This window comes from Pistacia vera, unplaced genomic scaffold, assembly GCF_008641045.1.
Source record: "Pistacia vera cultivar Batoury unplaced genomic scaffold, PisVer_v2 Contig400, whole genome shotgun sequence".
Lineage (NCBI taxonomy): Eukaryota > Viridiplantae > Streptophyta > Magnoliopsida > Sapindales > Anacardiaceae > Pistacia > Pistacia vera.
Window position 1 is genome coordinate 644800 of NW_022196225.1, and position 13272 is coordinate 658071.

Below are 13272 nucleotides of genomic sequence, written 5' to 3' on the forward strand. Positions count from 1 at the left end.
AAGAGGTTTTTAGCTACAAATTTTTCATCCAAAAATAATAAATTTCATCCCAAAATGATTTCCCTCCGCATTTTCATCCTCCCTCCAAATGGCATGTGGTGTGGGGTGGAAATTGAGTGCTAAGCATTTTGTGACGAAATTACAATTTCGTCCCCTAAAATGACCATTGAGATGAAATTGAATTCGTCCCTATATATTTTGTCCCTAAATTAAAAATTTGTTGTAGTTTTCGTTGCATTATCAAAACCATACAACTCGAGTGCATAAAATCAATTCTGCTTTTGATTATCAAGCCTGTACAACATTATCAAACCTGCAATTCAGTGCATAAAATCAATTATGCTTTTGGACTATATCAGTTGAGAAAGACTATCCTTAGCCAATTGATAGCTGCATGAACTAACCATAGTTAACTTCTGTTTTAACTATAAATTGGGAGATGACAGGGCGCTTAGTAAGAATGTCAACAATTTCTTGCTTTGAGGGAAACTATGAAAACTAACTTCTTAGCTAGAACTTGATCCTAATGTAAGGGCATCAATTTCAATATGTTGGTGTGAGCATGAAACACTAAAAAAAAAAAAAAAAGGAAAATTCATTTAACTTTGAACAGTTGTAACAAGTTGCCCAGAAACCATTTGTTACTGCAATGGCACCGAGCATTTTTCAATAACTCAAGCGTACATTACAAGAAACTTTTATACAATTGCAACTACAAAGATGACCCTCGTACCACCATATTAATCAATAAATAAATCAACCTTACACTTGAAAACACATATCAATTTTCTTTTTCAACATCTTCATCTTCGAAGACTAGCAAAATCAAGAACTACTGCCTTTCTCATCTGCTGAGGATTCGAACCAACGTTAAACCCACTAGCCACAGAAGAAGCAGACCTCACAGGACCTTTGTTAACGTTACGTTGGCGAACGAATTCATTTCCAGATCGATTTTCCAAGAATTCCACGGGAGGAGGCAGAAATTCTGACCTTGTTCGCCTGTGGGAATTCGAACCCTCCAAGGACTCACCTCCGCCTAACAAATGGTAGCTTTGGTGGCTGGAACTGTCAGACAAGCTCCGGTAGCCCTTCTGAGGTCTCGGTTTCTTCACAACGTGAATGAGGTAAGGAATCAAGCCCTCCATTGTACTTAATTAAACTTTTTGGCTCTTGCTTTCTTCCTTCCTTTTCTTCTTTCAGAGAGTGATTCGCTTCAAGATTTATAACTTTGAATGTAATGTTTCGAATATGTTGTTGGTATAAAGGTTAGGAACAGCAACCTCTATTTATAGTAAACATGATTTCATTCTAGAAAATGTGGTGATATATATCCAATATTTGTTACTTTTGTGAGACAGAGTTGGCAAATTTGGTTTTAAATATTGAAAGTCATACATATCCATTGGCAAGTCTATGAAACGCGGTGGCAGTCAGAAAAAAAAAAAGTATGCCAAATTATGTATAAACCCCGCAAAAGCAAAAGCAAATTTTGACTTTCTAATTTTTCAACAAAACAATGTTCAGGTTCTATCCAGAGTGGTTTATAATTTATTATACTCCCTGGTTTTTTTATAAATGTTGTTTTGAGAGTATTAACTTTTTTAAAAATAAATAACGTTAACTTTTCTCATTCAATGTTTCTTTCACCCACATCTCCATTCTCTTCTTTGCCCCTCATCTCCTCTCTCCACTTTTTCCTATGCGCACATCTCTTATCTCTCTCTTTATCTATCTTTTCTATCGCCCACATCTCCTTTCTCTACTCTGTCCTCGTCTCTTCTCTCCACTTTTTCCTATGGCCTACATGGCTACATCTCCCCTCTCTCTCTCTCTCTCTCTCTCTCTCTCAATATTTCACACATGTTTAGTGGGAAAAACAAAATTTTTCCACATGTAATATCAGAGGAAAAGGTCAATTTAAGGAGAGATAAAATTGATTCATTAAAAACTGTGCAGAGCAGAGACTTAAAATGACAGTTATATAGAAACGGAGGGAGTAATAAATAACTAACTACTTTGATCTAAGTTATCTTTCATTTATATTATATATGCTAACTAATATTTGGAAGTAAATCATGTAACGTAAAATGATATGTTATATGAAACCACTGCCACCAAGTTGTATAGATGGTAAAAGGCCTAACGACTTACACATACCCAAGGTTTGCTGTAACGACAAAGTGATACCCAAAAGGTTTTGAAATGACAAATAGGTATCTTCTATCATGTGCTGTTAGTGATTTCCGTTTGGTAATAGTGAAAAGACTAGAATACCCTTCAAAGTTTTATATTTTACTTTTTTATAAATTTAAAAATTTCTAAAAAGCCTCATAGGTTTGCTAATTTAACTAAACACCCTAATATATAATTTTTTTATAAAATGACAAAAACACTCCCACCACCCGCAGTGCCAGATTCTGGCAACCACTGTCGGAATCTGGCCGAAAAATTGCATTACGACATAGACCCGTCGGATCTGTGTTGTAACACGTCGATCTGGCCTTTTTCGGCTAGATCCATGGCGGATCTGGTCGAAAAAGGTCAAATCTACGGCCAGATTTGGCCGTCGAGGCCGCAAAACTCTCGACGGCCAGGTCCATGGTGGATTTGGCCGGAAAAAGCCAGATCGACGTATTACGACACAGATCCGACGGGTCTGTATCGTAACGCAATTTACCGGCCAGATTCCGACGTTGGTGGCTGGAATCTGGCACTGCGGGTGGCGGGGGTGTTTTTGTTATGTTACAAAATTTTTATATGTTGGGGTATTTAGTTAAATTAGCAAACCTAGGGGGTTTTTCATAAATTTTTAAATTTATAAAAATCTAAAATATCAAACTTTTAAGAGCATTCTAGTCTTTTCACGATTATCAAACGGAAATCACTAACAATATATAACGGAAGGTATCTATTTATCATTTTAAAACCTTTTACGTACCACTTTATTGTTACGGTAAACCTTGGGTATCTGTAAGTTGTTCTCCCGATGGTAAAATGATAAAAGTTTCCACTAAAAAAAATATGAAATACGGTTTGATTTGATGGGTAGGATTTTGGCTTTAAGAAATTCAAATGATTATCTGTATGTCAAATTAAACAAGATATTGGATGATATTTAAGGAAGATTGATTGAGTTGATATTTATCATATGTGTTTTGACCTTGTTGCCACAGAAAGTTGGCAAATTTGGTATTGACGTTGAAAGTCATACAAAAGAAAATGTCAACAAAACTTCTAGAGGTTGAATACTTGAACGTATATGCATGGTTATTTCCCATTATTTGTATTTTTATCTAATACTTCGCACTTGTCAAAGCTCAAACTAAACCTAGAAATTTATAGAGAGAAAAACAAGAAAAGTCAGAATATGAATTTCATTGATTGAATTAGTTTTACAACCACTTAGAGACTTTACAAAAAACAATGTGTAAAGAGAGTGAAGATGCAAGAACTAAAACGATGTCCCAAAACGCCATCGTTTTGGGACACAAAGGCTACAAGACTTGAAACGCCACCGTTTTCACCTATTTACAAAACAGTAAAACAATTTGTGAACTTAACACTCTGGTTCTATGATAAAAACATCTTTGGTCAACATTCCCCCTTAAACTCAACTCTCTTTACTTCTTTTGCCAGCTTTTTAACAATTTCTTTGATCAACTGCTCCCTGTAAACTCAACTTCCTTTATCCCTTTTGCACTCTTTGAATTCATCATTTGCATTAGCTCAAAATACCATCATGTTCAAAATTCAGCAGGTCTGCAATTCTACAACTTTGCATTAGCTCAAAATAGCATCACATTCAACATTCAGCAAATCTGCAACTTTGCACAATTAACAACTCAACTTCACTTCTGCACAACTAAAGCAACTCTGCAACTCTGTAGTAGCTCAACTTTGTACAATTAACAACTCAACTTCTGTACAACTAAAATTCAGCAACTCTGCAGTATCTCAACTTTGCAACTTTGCAACTTTGCACAATTAACAACTCAACTTTTTTACAACTAAAATTCAGCAACTCTGCAGTAGCTCAACTTTGCACAATTAACAACTCAATTTCTGCACAACTTTAAATCAGTTCAACTCTGCACAATACTAAATCCATAACCAATCTTCTGTACTTCATTAAAAAATTTGTACACCATCTATGAAATCAGTTTTGCACAACAGCATCACTTCTGTATAGCATTATCAAACCTGTACAACATTATCAAACCTGCAACTTCAGTGCATAAAATCAAGTCTCTCTACAAGAAATTTAAAATTTAGGGACAAAAATTTTCGTCACAAAAAGTTACAAATTTATCCTAAAAAGTAATGCTGAACGACAGACCAAATCGTCCCCAAAGCCGTGTTACCAAAGGGTAATGCCCACGAATAAACAAATCGTCCCCAAAGCCACGCCATTGGAGACGAAATACTGTTTCGTCACTAAAGATTATTTATTTGTGACGAAATTTTTTGTCCACAAAATAATAATTATTCGTCCCAAATGACACTGTTTTGTCTAAAAAAAAAAGCACAATTGGGGACGAAAAATTTGGTTTCGTCCCTGATTGGGTCGATGATTGGGGACAAATATTTTCGGCATTGTCTTGATTGGGGATGAAAATTGGTGTGGTGAATTAGGGAGGAAAAATTTCTTCCCTGATTGGGATGATAATATGATGATTAACCGTAACCCCAATTTATGAATCAACCCTACTAATTTTCCTTCATGATAATACCCAGATTCATTTTCACTTCACTACATAAACAAACAAAACAACAAAAGCTGAGTTTCCCAAATCAAAGTGCACTTCTTTATTAGTTAACAAAGATTGTCAACATTACAATTCCTACTTACCCACTAACACAAAATCTTCTAAGTTTCAAGATTCCAATTCCAAAAGAGTGAAACAAGAAACAAAATTGCAAACATCTTTGTTCTTTCCTATAATCTGGAATCTTCAATGTTGTCACAGTTTCTTGCTTGCTTCCATCCCTACTACTTTGAGCTAAAGTTTATCCGGCCTAAACACAATCTCTTTGTCTTCAACAACATTCTATTTACAATTCAGATTTTCTTGATTAGCTTCAAAGAATGATCTACCAGTTATTCCTCATCAGGTTGTTGTTGTCATTGCGACGTTAGTTGCTCTACTAATCTATCCAATGCTTCCTTCATCCACCCATATTGACTTTGACAAGCTTTTCTGGCTTCTGCCACACTCATCTGCACAAAAAATGTGACATAATTATCAAAAAAACTGTTCTTTATAAGATGCTTTTGATTTCGAATGTATACATTTCCTAAGTTAGGAAATAAACAACAAAACTACAGTTTGCAAACTTTTGCAAAACTACAGTTTGCAAAACTGCAGTGGACTGTAGACTGCAGAGTGCAGTTTTGCAAAACATATTAGTTTCCCAGTAATACTCTGAAAGCTTTTTAATAGAAGTTCAATAATTATGATAGCAGATGGAAACGAGGAAAGAGAGAATTCCTTTCAGCTATTAGTAGCCTGTTCATAGCATCGCATGCCTTTTACTTTCTTTTCTTCAATCATTACCCTCTTTCTCATTTTCCAACCCCAAACACTTATCTCTCCCTTCTCAAAATGACACAACTGCAGATGCTTCATAAAGTACACCCAGATGAATATTATTGAAGATGTTCACCTCTTTGCCAAGGAAGCAAATATTGGAGAAGCCACAAGCAGTCCAACCATAAAAGTAGACGATAGCACACCATCTTGGAAGTTATTCAAGTTAAAATCACCCACCATCATACCGTAAGACAATAAAAAAATAAAGTAACCAGCAGCCAAAAGATTAAAGGTCAAAAAGACAATCCAGTCAAAAAATTATTAAAAGCAAAGCAGTATATGCTACTTCATTTAGTTTTCCTCACAATTTCTCCTCGGGAAAATAATTTGGATTTTGTAGTGCATCATATGAAGAAGCTAACATCACAAGCAAAACAAAAAGAAATTTACATCAATGCTTAATATTTTGTTTGAACTAATATAAACATTGCAGGGAAATCATTTCAAGACAAACCTGTAAGGACAAATGTGTAGCCCATGCTATTTCTTGCTTCAAAGTAATTTCAGAACCCATCCAGTCTCATCTTCTGAATCCAAGTGAATCCACGAACTAATTTTTCCTGAATAGATTCGAGAATATACTGGGGGAGTTCCACAAGATTGTAATGCAAAAAGAACCTATTTTATCACTTTTTACCAAACCAAAATTTTTACAGAACATCCGCACCAGAGAAGAACTTTAGCATAAATCATACTATGACTTTGAATTTTTACAGGCCCGAACAAGTCTCTCAACCTGATTTTTTAAAAAGCAAACTCCTAAGCAAAAGACTTTGCTAAAGACAAAATCTTTCAAACAAGACTACAAAATCAAATGAATATATCAATTTCTTCTCCCAACCTCCTAATTATCTTTTAAAATCCGAACTCTTTATGGAAAATGTATGCTAAAAATCAAAAACTTTTTGAAGCAAATTAAAAATGTCATCTGCTTGAGAGAATAACTATTCGCATAAAATAATTCTCCTGATAGAAACTATCACATGCTCCAGCATCAAGATAAACAAGAAACTGAAACACATATGAAATGAAATGATTAGCAACAGTAAATTCAAAATTTTATACCCACAGCATGAACTATCTCTCATACCATCCAGAAAAAATAATTCGCCCAAGTAGAATCTATTACGGGCCCAAAAAGGTTAGCATACATGACATATAATTCAAACAAGACTATAAAATCAAATGAATATATCTAAGTCATCTCCCAACATCCTAATTTTTTCTTATAATCGGAACTCCTTATGCAAGGAGTATGCTAAAAAAAAATTCAAAGCAAATTAAATATATAAAAAGAAATGATTACTAACTGTGAATGGAAAAGTTCATACCCACAACATGACTACTCCATTGGGAGGGGCTCAAAACCAAGTCAGAAGCAGCAAATGGCAGAACATTTGATCCACCACTAGCGTCTTTTTCTACCAAGCTTGGCCTATAAGCGGGGTCCATGTGTAAGATTTGAAACAGGTGGGGGTTAAAGAGAATGATCAAAACCAAAACCAAAGAATCGAAAAGAAAAACACTAACCAGAGTAGCAACGACAAAATCGAAGCCACGAGAGATTGTAGGACAAAAGATGCGGCATGTCATCGTCGAAGTCAGTCTCCACTCCACAATATCTGGATTCGTTTTTGTCCCATCCTCCTCTCTCACCCAACGGCAATGTTTTGCTTGCAGAGAAGACGAAGACGAAGTCGAAGAAGAAGAATAAAGATGAAAAGAAGGCTTTTGGGTTTATTGATCTTCTTCTGCAAACAATACAAACAAGAGGCCTCAAGGGTTTTGGTTGAGTTAAACGGAGGGTTAATTTTCTGACTTCCCCTGAAAATAGGTTGGGTTTACTTACATTTGTAAACTTCAAAAGACGGACTGGAATCGGACAAGAAGATGGTGGAGAATAATGGACTATGGAAGAAGAAGATTGAATGCATGAACGAAGCCGAGAAGGAGAATGGACAGTGCGTGGAGAAGAGAAGATGCGCTCAATATCCGAGGGGAAACTGGGGAATTAGGTTGGGTTTATATAGGAATGGGTTTTTAGTAATTAACTTAAACAATTTGGTCATTTCCTTAGTTCATTATTTTTTAAAACTAATTTTTATATTTTATAAACCATATTTAGCAACATATATTTTAGGGTGCGTTTAGTTTATTATTTTGGATAAGATTTTAGAAATAGTATTGGATACTTGGATATAGGAGTATTACGAGATAAAATTTAAAAATTTATGAAAAAGCCCACAAGGTTTGCTAATTTAATAAACACCCCAATATATTAAAATATTGTAAAATGATAAAAACACCCCTACCACCCGCAGTGCCAGATTCCGGCCACCACTATCGGAATCTGGGCGGAAAATTGGATAATCACTCATATCGGTTGGATCTGGTGGGTATTCGATCGATATGGCTTTTTCCGGCCATATCCACCACGGATCTGGCCAGAAAAGGCCATATCTAAGGCCGGATGTGGCCTTCGAAGGCCGGAAAAGGCCATCTTTGGCCGTCAGCGATAGCCAAAGATATGGCCGTCGTTGTCTATCAACGATGACCATTTCTTTGGCCGTTAGATCTGGCCATTACTGGCCACTTCTGGTGATCGTGTGACTGTTGTGATAGATTCCGGCTATCACCGGCGGTGGTTGCCAGAATCTGGCAAGTATTGGTGAGTGGGGGTGTTTTTGTTAGTTTTTAAACTTTTTTTCTAGGGGGTATTTAATGAAATTAAGAAACTTATGGGGTCTAAAAGTAATTAAAAAATAGACTAATATTTTGGGAATAACGTGCCAAACAACATTTGAAGAATAGGATTGGGAATATGGATAAAAACAATAAGCCAAACGCACCCTTAGTTACCAAACAAGTTAATCTAGAACTAATTTTTTAGTTGTCAGAATAATCATTTTAGTTGTCTATGATTTTTCGCTGGCGGGAACACAAAAATTCGGTGGGAACATGAATATTTCAATTAATTTTGGCAAGTGAATCTTCTAATTAAGCTTGGACAACTCAAAATAACTTCAGTAATGCACACCATGGCTTTAAAACCGGGCCCGGCCTAGCCAGTTGAACTAGTTTGAAACTGGTGGCTAGACCGGGTTAGTTCATGTAAAAAATCAAAAATAGCATTTGACCCGCTTCCACTTGCAGTTGAACCGGTTTTTTTTTTCAATAAACCACCAGTTCAACCGGTATAACCCGGGTTGCTATAGTAAAATATTAAAAAATAATAAAATTAAAAGTAACCCTTTTTAGCTTTTTTCTTCTTCCTTCCCCATTTTTATTCGACAAAACCAACACAACAGAGAAGAAAAAAAAAACCCATCAAAAATTAAAATATGCATTTAAAAAAAAAAAATTGTTTTTTTGTTGAGGTCATGGTCTGACCCATCGGTCAGACCGTTTGACCCATAAAACCCGTGACCCAATAGCTTGGCCGGGTTGGCGCCCCGCCCCCCCCCCCCCCAGGGTCGGGTTTTAAAATCTTGATGCACACATTCAAAATTAAAACAACAAACTCAAAATCTTTGCTTAACCGAAGATAACACACACTTCACAAATTGTATGAAAATCATTCAAGAAAGAAAACTCATAATCAAACTAAACTGAAGAGAACGCATAGTCCACAAATTGTATGAAAATCATTCAGATAAAGAAAACCAATAATCATACTAAATCGAAGAGAGCGCACTTGAAAATTTTGTAACTTTAAATGAAACACAAACAAGAAAATCTGTACTTACCAGAGATTAGGGAGTAATGGTTTTGAAGTTTGTGAACCGTGACTGGATCGTAATTTTGCTAAATTACTCTAATAATAAAATTGGACATAGGCTACAACCTCAGTAAATTTAATTACATAGAAAAATTACCAATATGCCCATTCATCTAAAAGACGAATATACCCTTTCCAAAGTTTACCATCCTTAAAACGTCTTCTAAGTGTGTGACCCCGTAGACTCCTTATCATATTGGCAGTGAGTAGTATTGCGATTAACACCAATTAATCGTCTCACTACACACACACACACACACACACAAAGATTGACCCTTAGCAAGGCATTATGGCCACTTGATAGATTCGAATTCAGCGAAATAGCTACCTATCAACGATATGGTTACTGTGCAATCAAATCCTTTCATCATCTGTTATCTCATCAAGGTTGGGGTACATAAATAGTATCAATCTCAGTTATCCTCGATATCTTTATATTCAGTTACTAGACCAATGACCGAAATAATAAATTAGATAGAGCAACAACTCAATCCCACTGTGGCCACAACTTTAGTGTCATTGCCATTCACTGAATTGCGCCGTGAAATAACTTTCTCCCGTACCCGGGAGTGATAAATCCTCTGTCAATCCACCATAGTCTTGATACACTCCTCGATGTAGTTAATCACTACCATATTGATAGCTCTAAATAGAACTATGTTGGGCTAGTGTCAAACTACACCAATAGGTACTTGGGCTAGTGATCTCAAGTCTAAGGATCACATGCACCACCATTCGTTAAAGGATTTATTACATAGACATTGGGGTTATCATCCATATTGAATCCTTTGGTGGGTCTGTCCAATAAACTTGCCTACAACAAGCACCCATGTATTGCAACAGATTGTCGGCAAACAACCTTGACAAGTGAGATCAGTCACTGCCTTTCGACAGGGTCGTTCAACACTATGATAGTCTTACTGTATTATTTGTGTCCTTGGTCAGAATAATACTAGGGCTACGGACATTTCTAGAGTGGCCACCATATGTGATCATAAGGTTCTCATTATCAAGATTTGAAACACTTGATACCCTCGTCATGGTTCTACCATCCTAAGGACATATATCAATACATACAATTATGATTTACACGATATAAAATAAAATGTCTTTTATTGATTAATGAACATTATTACAAATAGTTAATTCTATAATAATTGATTGGCTCTAGGGCACCTACTCTAACAGGTGTGCAAATTGAGTGCTAAGCATTTTTTAATGAAATTATAATTTTGTCCCCTAAAATGACAATTCTAGGAGGAAACTGAATTCATCCCTAAATTAAATATTTGTTTTAGTTCCAAATTTCGTCCCTAAAAATGTATTTTTCACAATCTAGGACAAAATCATATTTCATCTCTAATAAGTTTTCCAGATTTTGTACCATTAGAGACAAAAAAAAAATTTTCCCAGAAGAAAAAGGTTTTTACCTACAAAATTTTTCGTCCAAAAATAATAAATTTTGTCCCTAAAAATTTGTTTTTGCAACCAAGGACAAAATCATATTTTGTCTCTAATAAGTTTTCCAAATTTTGTACAATTAGAGACAAAAAATTTCGTCCCAGAAAAAGAAGGTTTTTAGCTACAAAATTTTTCATCCAAAAATAATAAATTTCATCCCAAAATGATTTCCCTCCGCGTTCTTTCATCCTTCCCTCCAAATGGCATTGCTGGTGCGGGATGGAAATTGAGTGCTAAGCATTTTGTGACGAAATTACAATTTCGTCCCCTAAAATGACCATTCTGAGATGAAATTGAATTCGTCCCTAAATATTTTGTCCCTAAATTAAAAATTTGTTGTAGTGTCTGTTTCTGCATTATCAAACCACCTTACAACTCGAGTGCATAAAATCAATTCTGCTTCTGCATTATCAAGCCTGTACAACATTATCAAACCTGCAACTTCAGTGCATAAAATCAATTATGCTTTTGGACTATATCAGTTGAGAAAGACTAATCCTTAGCCCAATTGATAGCTGCAGGAACTTCAACCATAGTTAACTTCTGTTTTAACTCATTAAACTGGGAGATTGACAGGGCTTTAGTAAGAATGTCAACAATTTTTTGCTTTGAGGGAACATACTGAACAACTAACTTCTTAGCTAGAACTTGATCCCTAATGTAATGGGCATCAATTTCAATATGTTTGGTGTGAGCATGAAACACATGATTGGCAACCAATGCTCTTGTACTCACATTGTCACTAAATAATAGGAGAAGAAGCCAAAACAACACCTAATTCTGAAAAAATACTCTATAACTAGGCTATTTCTGTGGCAGTATGAGCTAATGCTCTGTATTTAGCCTTAGTAGAAGAAAGTGCCATTACTTTCTGCTTGCGGGAGCTCCATTGTATGAGATTAGGACCTAAGTAAACACAATAGCCACTTGTGGATCTCCTATCGTCAAGATTGTTGCCCCAATTAGCATCAGCATAGCATTCTACACTAAGAGAAGCTGCTGGTTTGAACATTAAACCATGGAACTGAGTACCCTTAATGTATGTCAAGACTCTCTTACAAGCTTGCCATTGTAATTTTAAGGGAGCTTAAAGAAATTGACTCAGCTTATTAACAGTGAAGTTGATGTCAGGTCTAGTTAGGGTCAAGTATTGCAAAGCACCAACAGTGCTCCTATAAAGGGTAGGGTCTTTAAAGGCTTCACTATCATGAGTAAACAGCTTTGTTCCCACAGCCATGGGAGTGGGACAAGAATGAGCATTCAACATTTGAGTTTTAGCAAAAAGATCTACAGTATACTTTATTTACTTGAGATGAATGCCTTGATCTGTCCTGGTGGCTTCCAAACCAAGAAAATACTTAATAGATCCAAGAGTTTTCAAGGCAAACTGAGCATTCAAATCCTGGACGAGCTGATGAATATAAGAGGTGTTGGGCCCAGTGATGAGAATATCATTAACATATATCAATACATATGTCACTTGAGAACCTTGTTGAAGAGTAAAGAGACTGAAGTCTGGAACTGAATTTAGGAAACCTCTGTCTAACAAAGCCTGCTTCAGTTTATCAAACCATGCCCTAAAGGCCTGCGTAAGCCCATAAAGGGCTTTATTAAGCTTGCACACACGATATGGAAACTATGTATTCTCAAACCCCTCTGGCTGCCTCATGTAAACAATCTCATACAAGATGCCATTAAGAAAAGCATTATTAACATCAATTTGCTGGATATCCCAGTTATGAGTCACAGCAAGTGTTAGAATAATCCTAATGGTTGAAGGCTTTATGACTGGGTTGAATATCTCAAAATAATCAAGGCCAGGAGTCTATTGAAACCCTTTAGCCACCAACTTGGCCTTGTATTTTTGAAGTGAACCATCAGAATTAAATTTAGTTCTAAACACCCATTTGTTCCCTACAATATTCATATCATGAGTAGAAGGAACAAGAGTCCAGGTATTGTTTTGCATGAGAGCATCAAACTCACATTTCATGGCTTCCTTCCACTCTGAACTAAGGAGAGCTTCTTTGATAGAAGAGGGTTCAGGTTGAACCAAAACCTGGTTAGTCATAAGTATAACAATTTTCCTTGGAATAGTGCCAGTTTAGGTTCTTGTCATCATAGGGTGATTGTTACAAGTGGCTTTAGATTCAAGAGAGGAATGTGAAATTTGTGCTGGAGGAGGATCAATTGTAAGAGAACATGATGGTGAGTAGGGTGAGGTATGTGTGGAAGGTAATGGATAGGCTACAAGGTCTATTTGAGTTGAGGAATTAGACAACTGAGCTGAAGTTGGTATTATGGTTTGAGGAGAATATAGAGATTGAGGTGATGGAATAGAGTGTGATATGGTCAGAGATTATGGTATTTGTGATGAAGGTTGTGAATTTGGAATTTGAATGGAAGGAAGAATAGGCGAAGTAAGATGGATTTCCTTAC

At 35.9% G+C, this 13272-nt stretch overlaps 1 protein-coding gene and 1 long non-coding RNA gene across 2 annotated transcripts; both read right to left on the reverse strand.

The window, feature by feature from the left end:
* Positions 1–580: 580 nt before the first annotated feature.
* Positions 581–1273, reverse strand: LOC116141790. Its single transcript, XM_031427269.1, has one exon. It carries the CDS (start codon positions 1146–1148, stop codon positions 804–806), a length of 345 nt encoding a protein of 114 aa, XP_031283129.1. The 5' UTR covers positions 1149–1273; the 3' UTR covers positions 581–803.
* Positions 1274–4794: 3521 nt separating this feature from the next.
* Positions 4795–7011, reverse strand: LOC116141791. Its single transcript, XR_004129886.1, has 3 exons — positions 6926–7011; positions 5668–6716; positions 4795–5221 (listed from the first exon to the last, which is right to left on the reverse strand). It is a non-coding gene; the product is annotated as an uncharacterized LOC116141791 (long non-coding RNA).
* Positions 7012–13272: the final 6261 nt, after the last annotated feature.